The sequence below is a fragment of the Juglans microcarpa x Juglans regia genome, chromosome 5S, assembly GCF_004785595.1.
Source record: "Juglans microcarpa x Juglans regia isolate MS1-56 chromosome 5S, Jm3101_v1.0, whole genome shotgun sequence".
Lineage (NCBI taxonomy): Eukaryota > Viridiplantae > Streptophyta > Magnoliopsida > Fagales > Juglandaceae > Juglans > Juglans microcarpa x Juglans regia.
Genome location: NC_054603.1, coordinates 31,486,153 through 31,510,381, shown reverse-complemented (window position 1 = coordinate 31,510,381; position 24,229 = coordinate 31,486,153). Strand labels below are relative to the sequence as shown.

The 24,229-nt window shown below is 36.8% G+C and overlaps 2 protein-coding genes and 2 long non-coding RNA genes across 7 annotated transcripts; 2 read left to right on the top strand and 2 right to left on the bottom strand.

Annotated features, from left to right (window-relative positions):
- Positions 1 to 970: 970 nt before the first annotated feature.
- Positions 971 to 3,520, bottom strand: LOC121268096 (CBL-interacting protein kinase 2-like). Of its 4 annotated transcripts, XM_041172228.1 has the most exons (3): positions 3,444 to 3,517; positions 2,715 to 2,973; positions 971 to 2,538 (listed from the first exon to the last, which is right to left on the bottom strand). In XM_041172228.1, exon 3 carries the CDS (start codon positions 2,509 to 2,511, stop codon positions 1,105 to 1,107), a length of 1,407 nt encoding a protein of 468 aa, XP_041028162.1. In that variant the 5' UTR covers positions 2,512 to 2,538; positions 2,715 to 2,973; positions 3,444 to 3,517; the 3' UTR covers positions 971 to 1,104. The 4 variants fall into 4 exon arrangements, with proteins under 4 accessions (XP_041028162.1, XP_041028160.1, XP_041028159.1 ...); XM_041172226.1 differs by having other exon boundaries at positions 971 to 2,963; positions 3,444 to 3,520; XM_041172225.1 differs by having other exon boundaries at positions 971 to 2,973.
- A 4,082-nt stretch (positions 3,521 to 7,602) lies between these two features.
- LOC121267817 (proactivator polypeptide-like 1) lies at positions 7,603 to 19,655 on the bottom strand. Its single transcript, XM_041171889.1, has 6 exons — positions 19,523 to 19,655; positions 17,973 to 18,098; positions 10,314 to 10,519; positions 9,475 to 9,672; positions 8,399 to 8,458; positions 7,603 to 7,937 (listed from the first exon to the last, which is right to left on the bottom strand). The coding sequence occupies exons 2-6, from the start codon at positions 18,091 to 18,093 to the stop codon at positions 7,773 to 7,775; spliced, it is 750 nt and encodes a 249-aa protein (XP_041027823.1). The 5' UTR covers positions 18,094 to 18,098; positions 19,523 to 19,655; the 3' UTR covers positions 7,603 to 7,772.
- On the top strand, positions 9,650 to 10,519 carry LOC121267818. Its single transcript, XR_005941085.1, has 2 exons — positions 9,650 to 9,766; positions 10,237 to 10,519. It is a non-coding gene; the product is annotated as an uncharacterized LOC121267818 (long non-coding RNA).
- LOC121267819 lies at positions 13,597 to 17,733 on the top strand. Its single transcript, XR_005941086.1, has 3 exons — positions 13,597 to 13,713; positions 13,763 to 13,767; positions 17,596 to 17,733. It is a non-coding gene; the product is annotated as an uncharacterized LOC121267819 (long non-coding RNA).
- Positions 19,656 to 24,229: the final 4,574 nt, after the last annotated feature.

The window sequence follows — 24,229 nt, the reverse complement described above, 5'->3', positions numbered from 1 at the left end:
GCACGCTTAACGGTCGAAATTGGGCAGCACATTAGCACCACTCCTTGTAAAATGATGTTATTTTTATAAGTTATTTTATAAAAATATTTATTTTTTTAAAATATTGTTGTGTAAAGTGTTATGAAAAATGACAGTGTTAATCATTTTTAATTAATTAGTTCATAATGTCATCCCCAACCCGTGGCCGAGGGGGTAGACGAGGAAAACAAAATTATTTGTAAAAAAAATCTCAGAACATTTAATTTTTCAAAAGATGAAAAACATCCTCATTGCCGTTTTATCATGCTATGCCATACTCCTGTAATTTAAACAAATAAATAACAAGTTACAACACATGGATGATTTTTCCTTTTTAAACGCAAGATTAATCCTTTCTTTGCATGCAGAGGTTCAGTGAATACCCACTTTACGTATGAAGAGGAGATGGAATTAAATTAGGTGTATTAGGGTAAATAGATAGGTTTTCTTGATGCAGATGGTCTTAAATTAGGTGTATTTGAAGACCAGTCACAAGGTGGAATCGTTTAATTGTGTGCTTATTTATGAATTCTGATTATAATAAAAAGTGAGCAAACGCGTTTTCTATTAATTTTGTAGCTAGTATTTTTGTTCATTTTACTCGTCTGTCGGTGACCAATTGAATTCATAGATGGAAAGTTGTTCGTGATTATAGTCTAACGAGGAGGACCCTGCACTTTCCCAGTTGAACCGAACATTGTATAGTGTTGATGCATCTAATAAATTTCAATTTCTGCTGCTTGAATTCATGTATAAATTTCTCCCACCGTGAGCTACAAAGCAAGTTTCCATGCTTTGAGGATACAGACAACTGGAATCATTGATTTGAAATTTCAATTATACAAATAAGCTTGGATGTTCACATTGCCTCGTATTCACAACAAACTTTGATCACCATAGCATTAGGCATATGTTGCTAACAAGCAATTAAGGTCAAGGTGCTACATGAAACAAATCCAACAACGTTAAAATTAATAACGGTTTTCTGTAATTATTCTCTCCAGTCACAATGATAAACTTCAAAGATAAAGAAAATAACGTTACATACACAAACTTTATTATTAATCCACAGGATACACGAGGCTTCTATGAATCCAGAGGCGAAATGGGCTGCTGCGGAAGAGCAGGAGGTGGTTCTTCTTCTTCTTCTTGCTGTTGTTGCTGCTGCTGCTGCTGCTCTCCTTGCCAGGTCCAAACAATGTCCTTGAGACCTGGTCTTATCTCCTCTTTCAACATCTTTTGGTACTCCAGTGTATCTCCACTCGACTTTTTCATCTCCACCAAATGGAAAAGTGGAGTGATCTCAAAGATCTCGGTGTCAATTCCCAACAGCCCTTTCCTGCCTTCCTTGGACCCCTCCATTTTCAGTAACCCCCCATCTTTCTTTTTCACTTTCAGTCTTAGTCGCTTTCCAATGTCTTCCAGCTTCGAGATTATTGTTGAGGCAGGTTTGTTGGATGTAAATCGCACTTCTTTCTTCTGGTCAGCGTTCTCAAATAAACCAGACAAATCAAAGCCAGCAGAAAAGGAGATGATATCAAAAGCATTCAAGTTAGAGGGCGTTGCCAGATCTTGTTTCGATTCTGTAATGGAGATGTTATTCTCATTTTGTCCAAAAACCGCATCAGCATCCAGAAGGGCAGGCTCTTTCACCTCTGATTGAATAATTCTGGATTTGGGAGCCAACCCCCTCCGGAACCATGAATTATCCATTATCTTGGCCATGGATATCCTGGTATTTGGGTTTGGATCCAAAATCTTTGACAACAATCTGCGAACTTCAGGGCCAAACCAGTTTGGGAATTTAAATTCACCCTTACCAATCTTTCTATACATCTCCATCAGATTTGCATCATGGAATGGGAGATAGCCAGCCAACAGAACAAATAAAATCACCCCACAAGACCAAATATCTGCTTTGGATCCATCGTAGCCTTTTCGGTTAATCACCTCTGGAGCAACATATGCAGGAGTTCCACAGGTTGTATGGAGCAACCCATCTTGACGCTTAGATTCAGCAAGTGCACTCAGTCCAAAATCCGAAACCTTTAGATTCCCATTCTCATCCAACAGTAGGTTTTCTGGCTTCAAATCCCGATGGAACACACCTCGACTGTGGCAGTAGTCAACAGCACTGATCAACTGTTGGAAATATCTTCTAGCAACATCCTCTTTAAGTTTTCCTTTGGCTACCTTGCTGAACAACTCACCACCTTTAGCATATTCCATAACAAAGTAAATCTTGGTTTTGCTGGCCATTACTTCATAAAGCTCCACCACGTTTTGATGTCTAACCAATCCCATCACAGAAATTTCCCTCTTAATCTGATCAATCATCCCAACCTTCAAGATCTTCTCTTTATCAATTACCTTAATGGCCACACTCATGCCAGTCTTAAGGTTCCTTGCGTGGTAAACCTTGGCAAAGGTACCTTGGCCCAATTGTCTTCCTAATTCGTACCGCTGCATCAATATACTCCCTTTGTTTTCCATGACAAAATATTTTACTTGTACCTGCTACTGCAATATTGTTTTTTTATTTATATGTATGTATGTACGAGAAAACAACTGATCTCGTCAACATAAAAGCTCAACCATCTTCACAGACATCATATTTTGAAATTATGTGTTGTCTTAAATTTTTAACCGCAAAGGGAATTTGATCACAGAAGCGTAATGGGGTATGAGTCAAATACCCGATCTCATTAAAGATAAACAAGGGCAGACCAAAAGAAGCAACAACCACATCATCCTCATAGAAGGAACTCTCAGCTTTCAAGCACATCTTTCAGCATTCCCTGGTTTTTGAGATAACCCAGAGACCGCTGAAAAAGCTGAACAAGAGGCTATGCGTTAAATCTCTGGCAGAAGAAGTCGAGATTCGAGAAGAAGAGCAGCAATTAATTATAGTTCCAGTTTCGCCAGAAGATACGCAATATGTTCACCTGAAAAAATCTAAAAAGACTACCATAAATCACCAGTGCTCTTTGCTTATCTACGAAAACTCCATATATTTGCAAGCCACTAAAAGCTAACAAGTCCAACATTTCACACCTTAATTACAGCGATATTGAAAACCCAATACACAATTAGCGGTAAATTTATCAGCAAGATAAAAAGAAACAACGAATGAATCAAAGAAAGAAAACAACTTGTTATCGGAAACAACGTACCAAACAAAAAAGAAATAAAAAAAAAAGTGGACAAAATTATAACAAAAGAAGAAGAAGAGAGAGAACAACAAAACTTGTACATGTAACTCCTCCTACTTCATAAAATAGCCAACCCCTTCTATGATTAGGAAAAAAATTCAGTGTCCTAAAGATCTAACCTATATGACAGATACCCATGGACAGAGAACTATAGAAGCAAATAGGGTACACAAAAATCTGATTTCTTACCTATAGAAAGGGTGAGTAGGTTACCTTGAAAATGGAAGCAATCCCGAAACGGAGAGAGAGAGAGAGAGAGCTGGAGCCTGGAGGAACGTCTGGACGGTTCTTTGTAGATTCGAGCGGGGAGCTGGAGCCTGGTGGAACGTCTGGACGGTACTCTGTAGATTCGAGGCAAGATTCAAGAAGAATATGCCGTGTTGCTTCAAGTGCTTCACAGAACCTACCGAGTGCCGAGCGGTCCGAGTCTAAAAATAGTTGGCTATTGAATATTTGATTTTGTGTTAGCAAGAAAAAGTCAAAAGATAAATTATCTATAAATTTTAAATATATAAATTTTCATACATATTTTTATATAAAAAATAGATCAATAGATTTCATTTTAAAAATTATTTTTTATTAATGAGATCTATTTTTTTATAAAATTCTTGTACAAAAATTGATTATTCAAAATTTATAACTAACAGTACTCTTATATTTTATTACGTGGGTAGCTATTATAATAAATAGCTATTATGACGACGAGCAACAAAATAAAAATTAAATAAAAAATGGTCATTAAATTTTACATATTTATTTTTTACTCATTGGCTTTGCAATTTCTCTTGAAGGTGACATGCCACATGGAAAAGAATTTACAAAATAAAAAATATTTAAAAATAGATATAATTTAGAAACAAAAATGAAAAACTTCAAAAGCTAAAAAAAAAAAAAATTAACAATGAATAAACGTAAGTGAAACTTTAAAAATAAGAAGAAAAAAATGAAGCAAATAACTTGTAAAAAACAAAAAACTAACAAGCTAGTTAAAAATTAAAATACAGCATATAAAAAATAATAATAATATTGGAAAAAGGAAGAATATAGGGTGGCGGCGAGTAGGGTCTCTTGGGTTCTTTGCCCAATGCAAGGGGGTCCCAACGTCGGGGGCCATCTTTATTATTATTTTTTCTTTAAATTAAGAGTTTATTTTATTTTAAGGTTTGGGTTTTTTAAAAGATTGTTTAATTCTTTTTCCAAATTTTCTAACTATTTTCCGATTTTCTTTAAAAAAAATCTTTTAGTTTTAGGAAAATACTAGTATGAGTATTTATGTCCACTCATATATTTTATTTTATTTTATTTCTTAATGATCAAGGATGTTCAAAAAATATTTAAAAAAAAAAAATCATTTACATTGGTGTGGCTATTTGGAGTGCATAATTAGGTCCGTTTGGATACATAAACACTCTCATTCCATCTCGTCATATATAATCTCATAATTACAATTTTTCTAAATTCTTATATAAAATATAATAAATAATTTAATTTTTTTAAATTCTAAAATAATAATAATATTAAAAAATAATATTCTAACAATATTTTATTCAACTCATTTAAAACTATCTTATCTCATCTTATTATCCAAATAAGTCCTTAGTGTGCACCTTAACATTATCCAAAATATAAATAGACAATATAAAAATTTTATACCAACAAAATTCTATTTTAATTAAAAATAAAGAATAAAATTATTGTGGTTTTTCATTAGATGTCGTGTGCGTACCAACCAAATAAAAACGAAAACAAAGTATTTTTGAGGTGTTTTGGTTTTGGTGATAATAAATGAAGAGTATGGCTAAAAAGTATTTACTGTAGTGGTACACACAATGTATATACTATGTGGATACCTCTCATCCACTTTTTTTTCCTTCAAACGTAGACGGCTTCTCTCTCTCTCATCTCTCTCTCATCAGCTCTCTCTCATCAGTGTCTCTCTCTCATCCATCAGTGTCATCGTCTCTCTCTCATCCATCATCGTCTCTCTCTCATCTTAGTTCTCTCTCTCTCATCCTTCATTGTCTCTCTCTCATCTTGGTTCTCTCTCTCACCGACTCTCTCTCTCTCTCCTCGACTCTCTCTCTCATCTTGGCCTCTCTCTCATCGTCTCTCCCTCGTCATCCTCTCTCTCATCTCTGCTCTCTCTCTCATTTCTGCTCTCTCTTATCAGCTCTCTCTCATCCATCTCTAATTTTAAATTTAAAAAATATGTGGTGTAAATTTTACCGCACAATATATATAGATACAATATATACAGTAACTTCTCCCAATAATATTTCATAAATGAATACTAGTACTTGAGCTTCCTTCATCCTTCACAACGTCCAAATTTGGCTCCATGTGTGAGATCGCTATTGGCGGGGTCCATGAAGTTTCCTCCTCCACCAGAAATGCACCGATAACCTAACAGTCTTGTCGTGACTAACCAAGAAGGAGACGACGCGTGGATATGGTGCGATGTTCTGTATGCAGTTTGCAGCCATACACGTATGCACATTGCTTTATCTTGACATTTGACGCCACGCATTTTGACCCAATTTATCTATTTTCCTTTCTCTCTTTCTTTCCTTTTTTTTTTTTTTTTTTTTTGTGCTAGGATTCAATTTGTAATATTTTTATTATTATTTAAAAATAAATAAATATTTTTCTCAGAGTACAATTAATAAGCTGGTTAACTAAAAATTGATTCTATTTATTAATAATGGCTCACCTTGGAGCTAATTAGCTATTTGAAGTCTCCTTGCACATCTTGCGCGAGACTTTATGATTAAAGTATACAAAACTTACATATATATATATATATATATATATATATATAGTTCTATTGACAGTCTTAACTGAGGGACTACGTGTACAATCTTATTGATAAATGAGAGTAAAAGAAGAAAAAAATATTATTTTAAAAAAAATATTATTATAATTTTAATTTTTTTTAAATATAACTATATGAGTTTACATAAATAATCTTCATTTGAGGACTATATATAGACTAACTCATTTATATATATATAGACTAACCATAATGCGTGCACAATGTTAATGTGAGACAGCCCATGTACACCCCGTGAAATAAGCCGCATTTGTGGCGTATGATAATTTTTTTTTTCTTAAGGAATGCACAGGGCAGCTTTCCCACGTAGTAATGTTACATACAATTGTAGAGTGCGGAAACGTCATGCAGTCACTTTAAAAAAGAGTAATATCTACTATTAAAAAATTAATTTTTTTTTTTATATAGGTCATGTATTTATTTATTTTTTTAAAAATAATTGCACAGCACTTGCACACTCACAATTATAAATATCATTTTTCTTTCCCACATAAACAGGGCGTAAATCTTATCCTTTTCCTCTCTGGTACGTACGGGTAAAGGTTGCTTCCCTGCATTGCCGAGGGCGAGGGGTTGCTACCAAAGAATGGTCCTTCTGGATATACCGCAGAAGCATTTGTTTGTCATGTTTATATTTGCTTGTGCGGATTCGACACTCCAAATAAAAGTCGGAAGAGTACCCACCATTTACATTTACATTTGGATTTGGATTTGGATTGAACAAGGTGGTGCTAACTGTTCCTTTCCCATTTGGACTGTCCCCATCTCTTTTGGATGAGCCCAGAGGGATAGTGTTACTGTTACCACTTGTTTTGTTTTCAAGTAGACAACGAAGTTCATTCAGTACATTTGCTATATTCTCTTTCTTTCTTGACATTCGCATGTAGATTTACTGTTCATTGTTCCTATCCATTGCCATAGCATCCTCAGTTGGCCAGCAAACAAGCTAGTACGATTGGACAATATTAAAAAACCAAAAAAAAAAGTATGGATTCTTCTATCTCATGTAAATTACTGAATGTGGGTGTGGAGGGAGAGGGAGAGAGAGAGAGTTTGGTCATTGATCAAGTGCATGGAAATACATTGGCCAGATGTTGTAAGCGTTGTCAGCATGTTTCCTCCTATTTGCTTCTTAATTTTGTCACATGGGTTCATCTTAAAGATTATATCCACATCTAATAGGTAAGGATGATATCCACATCAAAGTGTGGAAAAAAGTTTCCCTCGAGTACTTCATCATGCAAGTGCGTATTTTTCATCCTCGTTTTCCCTTGCTATCCACTTTTGTAATTTATATTTGCCAAGGAAAAAAAAAAGGGAGCTGAAAAAATAAATCTCGATGTTAATGTGTTCCCATTCAAATGCAGTCCCTGCAAATTGCATCTGTGCATCTGCAATAACTCAAAACTTTTATGAGACTCGAGAGCTGTTTCTAAGTGAGTGTCGGCATGCTTGTGTTTCCAGAACTAAGAACAAAGGCCATCGTGTTTCCCATCATTTAGTAGGTGAGAAAGGGGAAATCCAATAACTACGCTATATACATTTTCAGAGTCACTTTCGTGCAAGCATTAGATTTGGAGCACATATCACATATTGTACAACATAGCACCAGTAACACTATGTCACTACATTATCATGCACACACACCTTGAATGAGTATAATATAAGCGTCTGCTCACACATTTTCATGCCACTGGGTTTGTCTGGCACAATTAAGAATCAGATAGCAAGGATATCTTTGCCACATGTGATGCTTCATTGCTACTAGCTGCAGGTGAATTGCAGGCGTGAAGAACGGTGCATATGTCTGTTGTTTCCAGAAATTTCTCTGCATTGGCTAGGATCAGAGGTCCATACTCGAAAACCATTCTCTTGCACTGCCAAAGAATTTAGGACATCAGAAAATCAAGTATAGTGGATAAACCTAAGTAACACTTTTCTCCAATCATGAATATCGTATTCTAAAACATATCTTAATAATAAAAAAATGAAAAAAAAACAAAAACAAAAACAAAACCAGGCAGAAGGCCTGGTTATCCTCTTCTGGTATTTCTTTTCCCGCTGACCTTTAACCAGCCAACTTATAGCATCCTCGTGCCATTAATCGTAAAGTTGCCTATTCAGTTCTAAGCATGTTGAAAGAATGCAAATCATTCAAGTGTTAAGAACCTCCGCATAGACAAGGTCCAGGAGAAATCAAAAAAATCATACGTCAATTAATTCAGATCAACAAACAGGAATAAATATATTTTGACTTTTTTATTAGAACCTTCAAAAAGGTTAACTTGTTACTTATATATAAAAAAAAAAAAGGTTAACTTGTTAAAATTGTTCTCACCTTTTTCACATAGTTCTCCATGGAATTGCATGCCTTCAAAAGCAATTCAATGATTTCTAGCTGACATAAAAGCAAGATAAGATGTGAGTTGCATACTTAGCACTATTCATCAATAGTATATCAGACCACATAATTCTGTGTTTTTCGTTGGATATATCCTTACATATTGTGCAACATATCCCCCTTTTGTTCCATAATAGAATAGCAGTCAAATTTAAACAATGATCTTAACAGTCGTCATGGATCTTCTTTCAAAAATAAAATCATGACTTCACATAAGCTGGAAGCCATTCCACAACTATGTAACTTATTAAATTTCTATAATAAACTTTAATTTTCAAATATGTGTATGTATATTCAGCTGCCAGAAGTTTTCGGTATTTTTTCTTTACCTTCTATTTTCCAAATACATTTTTGCATTAATATTTCAATCTTTCAGTAGCCAGCAGGCTTTCCAAAACATGCATCCTAAACTCCCAAAAACTTATCTACACAAAAGATCAAAAGCTGAAATTGTGATCTTTAAATTCAATCATATAGATGTCGATCTGAATAAAGTAGTTGCCCCTGTTCTAAAACTACATTAATTTCTTACTATATTTGTGCACTCCATTTCTTCTTCTACTTTTGAACAAGGGCCATGGTTGTGAATTTCGCATATAGTTCATAGAGGACATGAGGTTCACTCACTCAACTCATATTTAATGTAAGTTTTGGTAGCCTTCCACAAGGAAAAAAATCAACATGCAAGCAGAAAATGTCCAGTAGAATCATGCATTTCCACAGTGGGAACGGATTCAATTTTTTTTTCGTTCACAAATATAAGAATATGAGATATAAATATGTCCCAGAGTTCAAAATCTGGTAAATCTTTAGTGCTACGTGGTACTTATACTAACAGGAAGACCATGTGTGTATAAAGGTCAGATGATTGGAACAGGAAGAGCATGTGTGTATAAAGGTGAGATGGTTGCTTACCATAACTGGAAAAAAGTACTTGAAATTATATTAAACTATGTTTAGCTTAACTTATCAAAAAAACTATGTTTAGCTTAGGAAATGATGCAAGTACATACCTGTGTGTCAGGATCTTTCAACTTAACTATTATTTCTGAAACAGTACGGTGGCAAAGCCCACAGCTGTCTTCATGAAGTTGCAAAGAAATCTTGGCAATTTGTTGACAGAGATTGACTTTTCGGCAGAATTCTTGAGGTTGTACAGATGAAACCTCTAAGAAGAACAGAGGAGCATAATAGTCCACCAAAGTGATGCACTGTCCAGGGCAAAAAGAAGATAAATTAGGAGATAGAAAGGGAGGGAGGGGGGAGCAGCTATAGAGATCAGACACCACTCAGTTTTAAGATTAGGTAATGCTTTATAAGCTTCCACACATTTATTTAACACACTACCATTACATTTTCCTTGTTTCTACAAATATGGGATTTTATAATATGTTATCAGTGCTCTCATCTACACTGCATCATACTTTTTTTATACACTGCATTTTACTTATAATTTCTAGAACCTATCAACCATTCAAACATCCTTGAATACGATTAACTAAAAATTGCTGCCATGAGGAAAATTATTCCTTTATGCCTTGTGTGGTGCATTTGGCTTTAAAGGAATGGTTGGAGTTTTGTAGACCATCCATTTCTAGCTCCTAATCTGTATTTAGGTGCTATCCTTTGTATACTTTTTGTGTACTTGGGTTTTGCCTATTTATTTGATTCAATACATTTTTTTGCTTATTAAAGAAATAATAATTTGTACTGGGCAAGACCTGATGCTGAGATCAACAATACCGTTTTCCCCCCTCTTGTATTTGGGTAATCAGGGCTGCTGCAGAACTGTTTTACAACAGAAATACAAGGTTTTATCCAGTATATCAACTTGGCCAAAGGGAGACATTACCTCATGTTTGAAAGAGCCTATCTGAGAGCAGGCCTGATGGAGGGCATCAAAGATCTCGGTATGGGTCTTGTTTTCAGCAAGGTAATCAAGTGCCTGTGTAGCAAACTCCTCACACAATGTACAAACTCTGTCATTACCTGAAACTTCTTTCAAACTTTGAACTTCACTTAGTTCACTATCTTGATCCTGATAGTTGGTTTGTATAACTGAACCAAAACGTAACAACATCAATTTTGTAACATCCCCATGCCAAGATATGCAATTTACATATAAAATACAATTAGGAGTGGCAATTCACATTTGTGGGTCTTGTTTGTGTCGTGTCAAGTTGACTATATGGGTCAACCTGAACACAACCTGCTAAATTCGTTTCAACCCGTTTAACCCATTTCATATAAATAGATTGAGCTGACTTGTATATTTATTTTTTAACCCAATTAATATAATTTCATATATAATACAAGGATAACTATATAAATTACTCACCATTACAACTGAATTCATGTTAAAATATTTAATGATCAATATCCAAACTAATAATAAAGAAGAAAATTAATATTTTCATAAAATATTACATATTAACCAAAAGAATTTAATCATTTGATATATTAAGTAGTCAAAGACTAATATTAATATTACATCCCAACAACAATAAAGGCATATAAAACTAAACATTTTTTTTTTAAATTTATTCGTGTTTACGCAGGTTGATTACGGGTTTCGTAGGTTGACCCGTTTATGAATTGTATCTTATTGGGTCAACTTGTTTTGACCTAAATCCATTTATATCAAACCCAAACCCGTGACATGTTCGTGTTGATTCACAGATCGTGCCATATATTGCCACCCCTAAATACAATAAGAAAACACATGGACCTTAAAATTCTTAGCATATTCAATGAGAAACTATCTGTAGATTTCATTATTACAGAAATAACTTTTTGCAAGTATGATTTAGTTAGATGATTCCTACAAATAATTACAGTTACATCTCAAAGCAGAAAGTTTTCCAAAATATTAAACATATCCAAGTGAAGAGATACAGCCCTATGCACTTGAAGTCACTGACTTTGTCATGTTCAGGAGACTTTTCTTTATTAGGCATAACACTTCAGGCAACCTATACAGTTGTTTAAGAAAATCCAAACCAATTTCAATATTTGGCTGCAAACTATTTAAGAGAAGCGATTTTTCTAATTCAAAGGTATTAATAAGGAAGATCACATTGGCAATGGATTCATGCAGAAGCTTAAGAGCAAGAAGAAGAGCTTACAAGGGAAGAAAAGCACAAAAACATGACAAAATAGGCAATAAAGCGCTTTGGGACACGGTTGTGGGACGTACATGGAAGAGTGAGATTTGCGATTTAAGACTTAGTCGATGCACTTGGGGCACTTGGGACATTTCATCGAGCAAAATTCAGATTTTAGCTCACTGGAGGTGTGGGAGACAAATTGATCAGCCAATGTAGTTAATTTTGCAATTTGCAGAATTTGATTTTCATTGAATCTCAATTTGTTTTGGTTTCCTTTTATCATTTAAGCAAACTGGTTTTGAAATGCATGAACAACTTGTTATCTTACTGGATCCTAATAATAGATTTCTTTTATGAGGGTTTTCTTTTGAGTTTGCTCAAGAGTTGTGTGATCTTAATGTTTGCAAATTCGGCTTCCATTACACCATGCTGCATCAGTGGATGAGTACAACAAGCTAGCAACAAGAAAGATTGGATCTTTGGAGATCATAGAGAAGACTAATCCAAACGCCTATCGCTTGAAGCTTCTAGCAATATCAAGACATCTGATGCGTTTAATCTCAAACACTTGGTTCCTTTTATTGGTGATTCAATAGATTAAGGGTGGTGGGTGGGTAGGGGCATCCGCTTGCACACACCCAACCTAGTGGAAAGATCAACTTGTGGTAAGGGTTAAGAACACATTCAATAGGTTGTATGATGAGTTCGCCACATTCAAGGATGTTAATATAAAGACTTCACCATCCACCGCATCGCCTCCTCTAGAAGCCGATAGGCCGAAAAAGCATAAGTGGGGTATGAGGTTTGGCGATACCCTTAAGCTTCGGAAGAATTTAGACTGCCAATCGGACTTGGACATATACTTGTCGGTGGACATACAACTCTATGCGGAGTAGTTTGATATCTTAGCTTGGTGGAAAGTAAATGCCGTCAAGTATCTCGTTCTTGGAGAGAGAGCCCGCAATATTTTGGCCAACCTTATTTCTACCATAGCCTTAGAGTCTATATGTAGCATAGGGGACGCATATTGGATTCATTTCGAAGTTCATTGTCTCCTAGCCTCCACTCTCCTAGCACTGTGGAGGCTTTAATTTGCACTCTGAATTGGATCCAAGGGAAGCCAATTCAGGTTTCGAAGGTGGTAGACTTTGCAGAGAGCTATAAGGAGGATGATGTTGATTAGCCTGGAAGCGGTAATCACTCTTAGTTTATTATTATGCTTTTGCTTATAATAGATTGTGTTATACTTATTTGACAAATTTAATTCAAATTCAATTGTTGTAGGAAAAACTTCTGGAAAAGAGGCTCCATCTCAATCTACATCAGCCGCAATTGACTTTGATACACCACCATTAGTTTGTTAACTTTGTTAGTTAATTATTTGTAGTATATGTGTTAATAATGCTACTAATTCATATTCTCATATTTTTTTGCCTTTTTTTTTCAGGTTTTATGCTGTCACCTGGAGTAACCATCTCATCTTGCTACATGTTCATGTTGTTACCTTTATTTCCTTTTTTTAAATCTATTTCAATTCAAGAAACATTGTTATTCATTCAAGTTATTTGACAATTTGTAACTTATCAAAAAAAGTTATTTGACAATTTGTAATATTTTTAGATTAATTTGTAATAGTTTTAGATTAATGTGTAATAGTTTATACTATTTGTTATAAGTTAGAATTATTAGTTAGAACTTAGAAACTTTATTAGAGATAACATTTAATTTTATGTTTTATGCATTCAATTTTAATTTCATGTTTTATGCATTTAATTTCAATTTTGAAAATACATCAAATAAGGTTTTGAGCCAAAATTGGCTAAAAAAAGGGATTCTGGGCCCATTAAGGCCCACGGGGGCCAGACGACCAAGGGGGTCAATCCGCCCCCTAGCATTTGGGCTCAACTTGCCCCTTGCCCATGCAGAGGTGAGGCTTGGGGCTACCTGCTCGGTTGGTACGGGTAGCACCCCTACAACAAATGATGTAGATCACATTGCTAACAAATCCATAGAGAAGCTTGAGAGTAAGAAGAACTTAGAAACCCACCCGTGGGTAGCCCAAGTGGTAAGAGTGAACTTATGTGCATGAGCCCCATGTCACAGGTTCGATTCCTTCTAGGATCAAATTGTGATTTAAGTGGGAGTGTTAGACCCCCACGTCGAGTTGCCTCTAGAGATGCCGCACATGCCCTAGTCATGGTGGGGACAAGCACCTTGGCTAGCCCACAAGCATGCCTTGGCTCTTGGGGTGACACGCACGGGGCGCCCAGCATGCATGCATGCCTTGGCCCTCGCGATGGCACACACGGGGCGCCCAGCATGCGGGCTAGCGAGGCTAGTAAGTGCCTGTCCGCGCACGTAGCCATGCGCCGCGCGCATGGCTGTTAAAACCCCTAGAAAAGTAGCCTCGGGACAAGTCTCGACACTACCCTTGGAAGGCAAGGACATCACCATGGCTAGCCTACACGCATGCCTTGGCCCGTGCCGTGACACGTACGGGGCGCCTAGCATGCAGGCCAGCGAGGTTAGTGCCTGCGCACAGCCCAGTGCGCAGCCTGGCATGCGCACGCCCATGCGCATGCCCAGGCACAAGCTTCCGCGCGCACCCCTGCGCGCATGCCTGCGCGCACCCACGCGCACACCCCAGCATGCAGCCCACACCGCACAACAGCAAGGCTAGTGGCATGCCCTCACAGGCATGCCATCCAGCACACAGCTCCAGCCCGTGCCTTGCAGGCTAGGCCAGTGGCATGCCCACCAAGAATGCCATCCAGCGCATGGATCCAGCCCATGCCTTGCAGCCTAGCGCCCAAGCCACCAGCCTGGGTCATGCAGCACGCACACATGGCTCACCATCAGCAGGCCTTGCATGGCACCAGACCATGCCCATCAGCAGGCCCATGCATGGCACCATGCTATGCCCATCAGCAAGCCATGTTGTGCCACCTAGCCATGGACCAACCCAAAGACCACCATGCACCATTCTAGCCCACCATGGGCCACGCATGCCACGGCTAGGCTTGGTCCATGACCCTTATCTTGTTATTTAATTTATTTATTTAATTTGATTTATTTAATTATTCCAAGGGACCTATTGGGGATTTCCAAATTGTAACTGTTATAAATAGGACCCTTAGTCTTTTCTTTTACATCTTTTGACAAATTCCTTTTGGACAGCTTTGTTCTTGAGATCATACATTTCGATGCTTAGCACTTGGGCTCTTTGGGGTGCAATTCGTGAATCCCTAAGGAGAGAATCACACTTTGCAATTCGTGAATAAGTGTGATTCAAGTTATCAATCTTATGAGTATTATTCATTCTCTCTTGCCTTCCATTTTCTCTCTATCGATATTATTATTTTTATGTGCATTGTTCTTGATTTATTCTTGAATTATTCTTGAGAATACTTTATGTTCTTCGGATTGTTCATTGCCAAACCCATCAATTGCCTCATTTGATCCCCCAAACACTTAGAGTGTGTTTGGATGTTGAAGTGAGTTGAGTTGAGTTGAGATGATAAAATATTGTTGGAATATTATTTTTTAATATTATTATTATTTTGGGATTTGAAAAAGTTGAATTGTTTATTATATTTTGTATTGGAATTTGAAAAAGTTGTAATGATGAGTTGAGATGAGTTGAGAGTAGTTCAAGATCCAAACAAAGCCTTAGTGTCGCCCACTATAGTGTTTGCTTTAGTCCTCATTCCATAAATAGCTTGCCGCCAATCCCATAAAACCCTAGCCAATTCTACACTTCCATATACGGCATTCCCATAATTACCCCTCTTCTATCCATGTTTGCCGCCGAAACATACTCCCATTTGAATCCAAGTCTAATTTTCGGCCAACACTAGCCTTAATTGGATTAGCCCTAGCCGCCCACCTCCCTTCCCATATTGGGGTTCCTATAATTTAGGAACCCTAGTTGACCATATCTTCCCCATAACCGGCCATATCCTTCCATTAGTGAAGTTCCAAGATTTTAGGAATCCCTCCTAAAATCTCTCAACCAATCACTCAATCCATTCCTTGTAACCGTCCACCCTAGCCGCCCAACATCTAACCCTGATTCATCATCCTTCATCCAACCCTAAACCTAAACCCCAAGTGGCGCCAACCCTAGTTCCCTCCATTGCCGTGCGCCTCCATCACCCTTTGCAATCCTCACACGCCATCCTCTTTCCCACCAACCCACACGACAAGTCAAGCCTAATCACCTAACCTCATTCTACCAAAGTTGCCACCTTTGTGACCTTTATTCAAGAACCAAGCAAGAGAGGAATGGGCACTCGGTCATCACAAGGAGATCCCAGGCGAGGAGATCATAGTGTTTAGAGGCTTGACCGAGGTCCCTAACACATGCGCCGCACGCTCATGCGTGCAGCCATGCATGCAACACTAGACCACGCGCGCATGCGCGCAGCAACGCGCCGCGCACGCTTGCAAGTTTCAGTGCGCAGGCCCATGTGCACCTTGATGGGCCGCGCGGCCCTTGCACGTGCGCGCCCATGTGCCGCAAGGCCATGCACGGCACCTCCAGCCCACCCAGTGCGCGCGCGCGTGCACATGCACAGCCTTGTCGCACACCAACGAGGTTAGTGGCATGCCGTGAGCGCACGGCTCCAACCCTTGCCTTGCAGAGCAAGTCAGTGGCATGCCATCCAGCGCATGGCTCCAACCCATGCCTTGCAGCTTCAGCGCCTAGGCCACCAGCCTGGGCCATGCCGTGCATCACCATGGCTCACCATCAGTAAGCCATGCCGCACCACCTAATCATGGACCAGTTCGAAGACCACCATGCACCAACTTAGCCCACCATGGGCCATGCATGTCACGGCTAGTCTTGGTCCATGACCACCATCATGTTATTTATTTTATTTATTTTATTTATTTAATTTGATTTATTTATTTATTTTCAAGGGACCTATTGGGGGCTTTCCAATTTGTATTGCTTATAAATAGGACATCTTTCACTCGCTTTAGAATCTTTTGGCAAAAACTCCTAGAGGGAAGAGTATTGTTTGAGAGATCATAAACGGTGCCTTTGCACTTGGGCTTTTTGGGTGAAATTCGTGAATCCCAAAGAGAGGATTACACCTTGCAATTCATTGAATAGGTGTAATTCATTGAATAGGTGTAATTCATTTATCTTGTTTTCTTGCAACTTGGTGCAATTTGTGAATCCAAGTTGTGTTTATCAATATATGAGGTTTATTCAATTCTTGTGCAATTCGTGAATCAAGTATTGGATTATCATTGTTTGTGTTTTGTTCATTCAAGTTCATAAGTATTGTTACTTTTGTTCTTGAGTGCTCTTCATTGTGTTCTTGTTGTTCATCATATTTTTTGCTCTTCCAATCCATCCAATCCATAAAAGTTGACCACCATAGTGTTTGTCAGCTTTCCATAATTGGTTTGCCTCATCAAACCCTACCCTAGACGAAACACATTATCCTTGCCAAGTCATACTCATTTTCGGCAATCACTTGCCATAGTGAGACTTGACCTAGCCGCCCCTCTCCTTTCCATATTAGAGTTCCTATAATTTAGGAACCCTAGTTGACCCAATCACATCCCCATAACAGGCCATATCCATTCCCAAATTGAGTTCCTAGATTTTAGGACCCTTCCCTAAAATCACTCAATCAAGCAACCAAGTCAAACCTTTGTGGCCGTCCAACCCTAGCCCCCCACCTCCAAACCCTAAACAAACCCTAAACCTAAACCCTAGCCGCCCATCAACCTTTCCAAACCCTAAACCCCAAAGTTCAAGTGGCGCCAACCCTAGTCCACTCTAGTGCTGTGCGCCCCTTACTCCATTGTAGCCCATACACTTCCTTGACCTTTTCCACCATCTCATACATCCATCTTAGCCTAAACACCTAACCTTATCATACCAAAGTGGTCATCTTGACCACCATTGATCGAGAACCAAGCAAGAGAGGAACAAGAGTTCGGTCATCACAAGGCTACTATTGGCGTGGAGCTCATAGTGTTTAGGGACTTGACCGAGATCCCTAACAGGGAGGCCTGAGTTGTTGTGTTAGTCTCCCCGAGCATTTAGGTTCCATGCATGAGTCCTAAGGGCTCTGCCGTGAGGTGGTCCCCCATCATAAAAAAAAAAGGTAAGAAGAAGAGCTTAGAAGGGAAGAAAAGCACAAAATCGCAAAAATAAGCAAGAAAACACATTGGACTTAATCTATCCCCATAAACTTCTACGATTTGAACCAAATTTAAAACTAATGGTTCGAGCAAGTACATTAGGCATGAAATTAGCATCTTCATCTGTTGCATGATGATAATTAGCCAACTAGGTGTTGAGAAGTGAGAAACAAAAATAATGAAAATAATTAAATGGCAAAGAACAAAAACAAGATTAAAAAGACGGCTGAAAATTTCACCTGTTATCTCATAAATCCTTCCATTCCCACTATCCAATTCAGTGTTCCCAAGTTTTCTAGCATCACAAGCCCAAGTAGCACCCAACAATATAACAAGAGCGAGCCCAACTCTCACATCCATTGTGCCTGAGGTCACAAACATTAATATGTGTATACATATATATATATATATATATTATGACCTCAATATGGCAATATAATTCTTAGCGAGAAATATCAAAAGCATAATTCACTATAATAGGGGAAAGTATTTTAAGACTATAAATAAAGTTGAAGACAATGGTAGGGTACTCCTTGATGGTAGATATGCATAAATGGCTCAGCCATTTATACGGCTTTCTTTGTTTGACTTCAGCACATGATATCTAGAGTATCATCTTAATAAGTTAAGGCTCAAACCAACTGGGATCGGAGCTGAACACTCTCTCACTAGTGTTAGCTTACTGGTTAAATATCCCTATCATTTGCTAAGGTTTCCAAGGCATCATGAATTTGTGCTAACAAGCGCCTAGCTCAAACTTTTCTTGTCCAAGTGTGATATTGTCTTATTTTGCCCCATTGATGATAACTTAAAGACTTATTTTAGCCCTAACAATGACTTTGAATCGTAACTCTCTCAAACTAGATACTGTTCCTCTTCAGCTTGTTTATCATCAGTGCCAGAATGCAGCTTTAAATCTGATACCACAAACACAATCAACCCGGTAAGTAAGGATTGACAAAGTCTAAATATAGAGCCTGAATTAGTTGCTTTATATTGTGTTTTTAGTTCGTGAATAAGCCCAAACAGGCTTCTAACTGAGCCATCACAAGTTGCTTGCCCTGCTGCTAACCTCCAACCACTATGAAATGGACTATCCCCCATTCTAGTCCTATTATAAGAGCCCGAAACCATGCGCACAGACAGAACTTAGAAGAAAAAATAACCTTTTTTTTATTAAGAACACATATAGAAACGATAATATAATATTATTCACACAGAGGAGGGTATTACAATTCAAACTATGTGTTCAATCAGGGTACTTAGATACATTAAGGGCTAATTTGGATAGTGGAGTATTCTATTCATTATTTTATTATTATTTTTCATCTACTATTCAATATTTTATCGTTACTTTTTCATTACTTTTTTTACTATTATTCACAAAATATCTGAGATCATTTCATTACCCAAATGCAATCACCTAAGGATACTCCGGCACGGAGTTCGAGAAGGGGAGAAGACGAATTTTGTGTTCAAACTGTGACTCTCAGGTTCAAAAGAGGCATATCATATAACAAAACATTCATCGGCAATCCCAGAAAACAGATATGCAACCCAAAACCACGAGTTTTAACGAAGGAATAAAACTTCAAAACAAGAAATAAATCTGAGATACGAAAAGCATATTCAGAACACAGAAAGCAATTAACAATAACTTACGAATCAAGAACATAAACCTAAGAGGCCTGTTTGTCAGCTAAGAAACGTGGGCAAAGAAATCAATTTTCGTAATCTCATGATAAAGTTATGGGGATCAAGTTCTCGCAGGAAAGATCAAAGTTTTTACCTTTCGAGGGTGGGCCGGCGCTTCAGTCGTACAGAGAGAGAGAATATGCTCGTTGGAGCGCTGGGTGGGGCAAGTTGTGGAATGGAATGGTCGTTGGGACTCTGGGAAGCATTTGGCTGTGATAAGCAACATAAACGTTGTTAAATACGCAACTTCATTAATACAAACTTTCTTAATTATTAAATAAAATAATAATAAAAAATAAAATATCCGAACCCTAATTTTGAACTTGTCATGAATATTTTCCTTTATTTATTTATAAGCCAATCACAATCATCTCGTTTGGTTATACATATGAAATAAAATTAGATAAAAAATTTGAAAAAATTAATGAAAAAATTTATAAATAGTAATGAAATAATTAAAGTTAAATTTTTATAGAATTTTGGGAAATGAAATTAAAAAAAAAATTAGATAAAAAGTTTATAAAGATAAAAGAGGGTTAAAATATAATTTTTTAATATTATTTTTATTTTGAGATTGAAAAACTTGAATAGCTTTTTGTATTTTGTTTAGAAGTTTAGAAAAATTATAATGATTAGGTAATTATTAGATAAAAATGTTAAAAATTTGAAATTGAAAAATGTTTGTGTTTGAATAGTATTTGAATATTGAGATGAAATGAAATAATTTCAAAGGTTTGTGAAACCAAACTAAGTCAGTAGCATTGTTTGGTTACACATATGAGATAAGATAAAAGTTGAAAGTTAAATAAAATATTATTATAATATAAATTTTGTTTTGATATTTGAAAAAATTGAATTGTTTATTATATTTTATATGGGAGTTTAAGAAAGTTATAATGATTATATGATATAAGATTAGATGAGATGATTTGGTCTATATAATCAAATCAAGCTATGTATTATTGTTTTTTTTTAAATATTTAAAGATATTTAAAAAATATTTAAAAGAAAAAAAATACAATTTGTACTAGAAATACACCAATAGTCAAAGTTAGGCAGCATAGGAACATCGTCCATTTGTAATATATATTTCAACCAAAAACACCTTATAAAATACTCAAATTATAGCTCGTGGCTCATTTTAGAATTTACTTCCCCTCTTTGAGATTCAATGATTAAAACCGTGACACGTCACCTCATTTCCATCATTTTAATAAGTAGATCTTAACGAGAAAATAAAATACCATTCACATTCGAATTGGGGGCTAAGTGGAAATTTTGATAATTTTATTAAAAATAATAATAAATAAAATAAATTTTTTCATAATTTTATTAAAAAAAGTTAATGTTTGAGGAGTTAAATGTAAGCTCAAAACAATTCTATAATGCAGAATAACACTTTAGAAACAAAAATCGATAGGTTTTAATGCCAAGAACAGTACCTCCAGTTATTGATGTTCTTCACTGATTTGTTACATTTCTCACTGGTGTTTGGCACTTCCAAACTCTACTCCACTCTATTTAGATAGTGTAAGACTAAAGGGAATTGAGTGAGTGAGTCTGGAGACCAAACACAGTATTTATAGCCGAAGCCTCTATCAAGCTTCGGTGCTACGTGCTCAGTTTTTCATGGGATCAGTTTCTATATTTTATGAACATGATGAATAAGTCAGAGTAGACCACTTCAAGGACTCCTAAACTCAAGAAAGCGAGAGACTCATTTTCACGAACGGCCTCTGTGAGAAACGGTCAACATTCTCCCACTTGGTCCACACTTCTAATCTAATATTTCATCTTAAATCCATTGATAATCTGTATTTAAGTAATAAATACATAAATCATAGCGATAGGTTCTCTAATGATGAGTATTACCTTCCATATATTACCATGTATTTATTTCTTAAACATTATAATTTATGTGGCAACAATTTCTTAATGAATACACCCTATGTTTATTCTTGGTCCAACACAGATGAATTTTCTCAAAATTAAATTAAGGTGCACATCAATATGAGAAAAAAATCAAAATATTTAAGAATTTTATTAAAATAGCATTGTTCATACAATGAAAAATTACATAGTGGAACCAAGTCTCATATTCACTACATGATTTTTGAATTTTAACGGTGACATGCTCTTAGTCAAAGGATTAGCGATTATTAGCTCAGTGCTGACGTGCTCAATGACCACTTTCTTTTCTTTAACACGTTCCCTTATGGCTAAATATTTAATGTCGATGTGTTTACTTCGACTCCCACTTTTGTTGTTCTTAGCCATAAAAACGGCAGCTGAATTGTCGCAATACATCATCAATGGCCTAGAGATAGAATCCATAATTCTAAGCCCAGAAATGAAACTCTTAAACCATACATCATGTGAAGTAACATCAAAACAAGAGACAAACTCGGCTTCCATAGTGGAAGTCGCAGTCAATGTCTGCTTGGCACTCCTCCATGATACAGCTCCACCGGCAATCAAAAAAATGTATCCTGATGTTGATTTGCGTGAATCAATACAACCAGCAAAGTCAGAATCTGAGTAGCCAATTACTTCCAGATTGTCCGTCTGTCTTTACATAAGCATGTATTCTTTGGTTCCTTGAAGGTACCTCATTACTTTCTTTGCAGCTCTCCAGTGGTTTAAACCTGGATCATTCTGGTATCATCCCAGCATTCCCACAGCAAATGCAATATCAGGTCTTGTGCAGACCTGAGCATACATTAGGCTTCCGACAGCAAAAGCATATGGAATGTTCTTCATTTGTTCCCTTTCAAGGTCATTCTTCGGGCATTGGTTCAAACTGAACCTATCACCCTTTACAATGGGAGCTACACTTTGTGAACAATCCTTCATTCGGAATCTCTCTAAAACTTTATTAATATAGGTTTCCTGAGATAGACCCAAGATACCTCAAAATCTGTCTCTATGGATCTTAATGCCAATGACATAAGATGTCTCACCCATATCCTTCATATCAAAATTTGTAGAGAGGAATTATTTCACCTCATGCAGCAAACTATTATCATTGGTTGCTAGCAAAATGCCATCCACATATAAAACAAGAATACATATTTTACTCCCACTGACCTTCTGGTATATACATTGATCCATAACGTTTTCTACAAAACCGAATGAAAAAATTACATTATGGAATTTCAAATACCATTGGCGGGATACTTGTTTTAAACCGTATATGGATTTCTTGAACTTGCAAACCAATTGCTCACCATCACTAGAGGGGAATCATTCAGGTTGTTTCATGTAAACTTCCTCCTCTAGATCTCCATTGAGAAATGATGTTTTCACATCTATTTATTGCAACTCTAAGTCAAAATGGGCTACCAATGCCAAAATAACACGCAAGGAATCTTTCTTAGATACAGGAGAGAAAGTCTCCGTGTAATCGATTCCTTCTTTTTGAGTGAATCCCTTAGCAACGAGACTTGCCTTGTATCTGTCAATGTTGCCCAATGAGTCTTTCTTTGTCTTAAAGACCCATTTACATCCAATGGCTTTTAAACTGTTAGGCAACTCAACAAGATCCCAGACTGCATCACTCTTCATAAAATTCATCTCTTCCTTCATGGCATTGTACCATAATTCTAATTCTTTACAACTCATGGCTTGTGAAAAGAACTCGGGATCATTTTCGGCTCCAATGTTATAGTCAAATTCTTACAGATACACAACATAATCATTAGGAATTGCTGATCTCCTTGCTCTAATAGATATTCTTAATGTTGTACTATCATCTTCCTGAGAAGTATGTGGTTCAACTTGTTGTTCAAGAGTTGTTAGTAACTCTTAAACTACCTGATCTACTGGAATGTTGTCAGCAGTTTTTGGAATTTCAATGATTGATCGTTCAACACCAGTTTGTACTTTAGGGGTACTGTAAACAATAATCAATCTATCACTTAAGGTGAAAGGTTGAGATTCTGAATGATCATTCTCAGAAATTATGTTCTTAGTTTGATCGCTCCCACTGATCAAGTCATTTTCAAGAAACTTTGCATTTCTTGATTCCACAATCCTAGTACTGTGAGATGGACAATAAAATTTGCAACCCTTAGACCTTTCAACATATCCAATGAAATACCCACTAATGGTCCTTGGGTCTAGTTTCTTCTCTTGTGGATTATAAATTCTCACCTCAGACGGGCATCCCCAAACGCGCATATGTCGCAAACTCGGTTTCCAACCTTTCCATAATTCAAATGGCGTTTTAGGAACAGTCTTGGTTGGAACTCGGTTTAATATATACACTGTCGTCTTAAGTGTTTCAACCCACAAGAATTTAGGAAGATTGGAGCTGCTAAGCATACTCCGCACTATGTCCATTAATGTGCGGTTTCTTCTTTCTGCTACACCATTCTAGTCCGGTGAACCAGGTATGGTGTATTGGGCAACAATCTCATGCTTTTGAATAAACTTTGCAAATGGCCCAGATGCTTGTCCATTCTCTGTGTATCTACCATAATATTCTCCACCTCCTCACGATCTTAATTTGTTTACCGCATTGTTTCTCTACTTCAGCCTTAAAGATTTTAAAAGCATCTAATGCTTCGTTCTTGTTATGAAGCATGTAGAGATACATATATTGTGAGGAATTATTTATAAAAGAGATGAAATATTTCTGACATGTGAGTTCATGTCTGGACTACATATATCAGTATGTATGATCTCTAATATGTATGAACTCCTTTTGGCACCTTTCTTTGACTTGTTGGTCTGCTTTCCCTTTATGCAGTCCACACAAGTCTCAAAATCAGTAAAATTCAAAGTATTAAGTACCCATTCA

Bases quoted from the DNA above. Each gene is read 5' to 3' on its own strand.
- LOC121268096 (XM_041172226.1), bottom strand. From the start codon at position 2,511: ATGGAAAACAAAGGGAGTATATTGATGCAGCGGTACGAATTAGGAAGA.
- LOC121267817 (XM_041171889.1), bottom strand. From the start codon at position 18,093: ATGGATGTGAGAGTTGGGCTCGCTCTTGTTATATTGTTGGGTGCTACT. The intron at 8,459-9,474 runs GTATGTACTTGC...CTTTTATGTCAG, and splicing joins TGAAAGATCCTGACACACAG to CTAGAAATCATTGAATTGCT. The intron at 7,938-8,398 runs GTGAGAACAATT...ATTCTTTGGCAG, and splicing joins TGGAGAACTATGTGAAAAAG to TGCAAGAGAATGGTTTTCGA.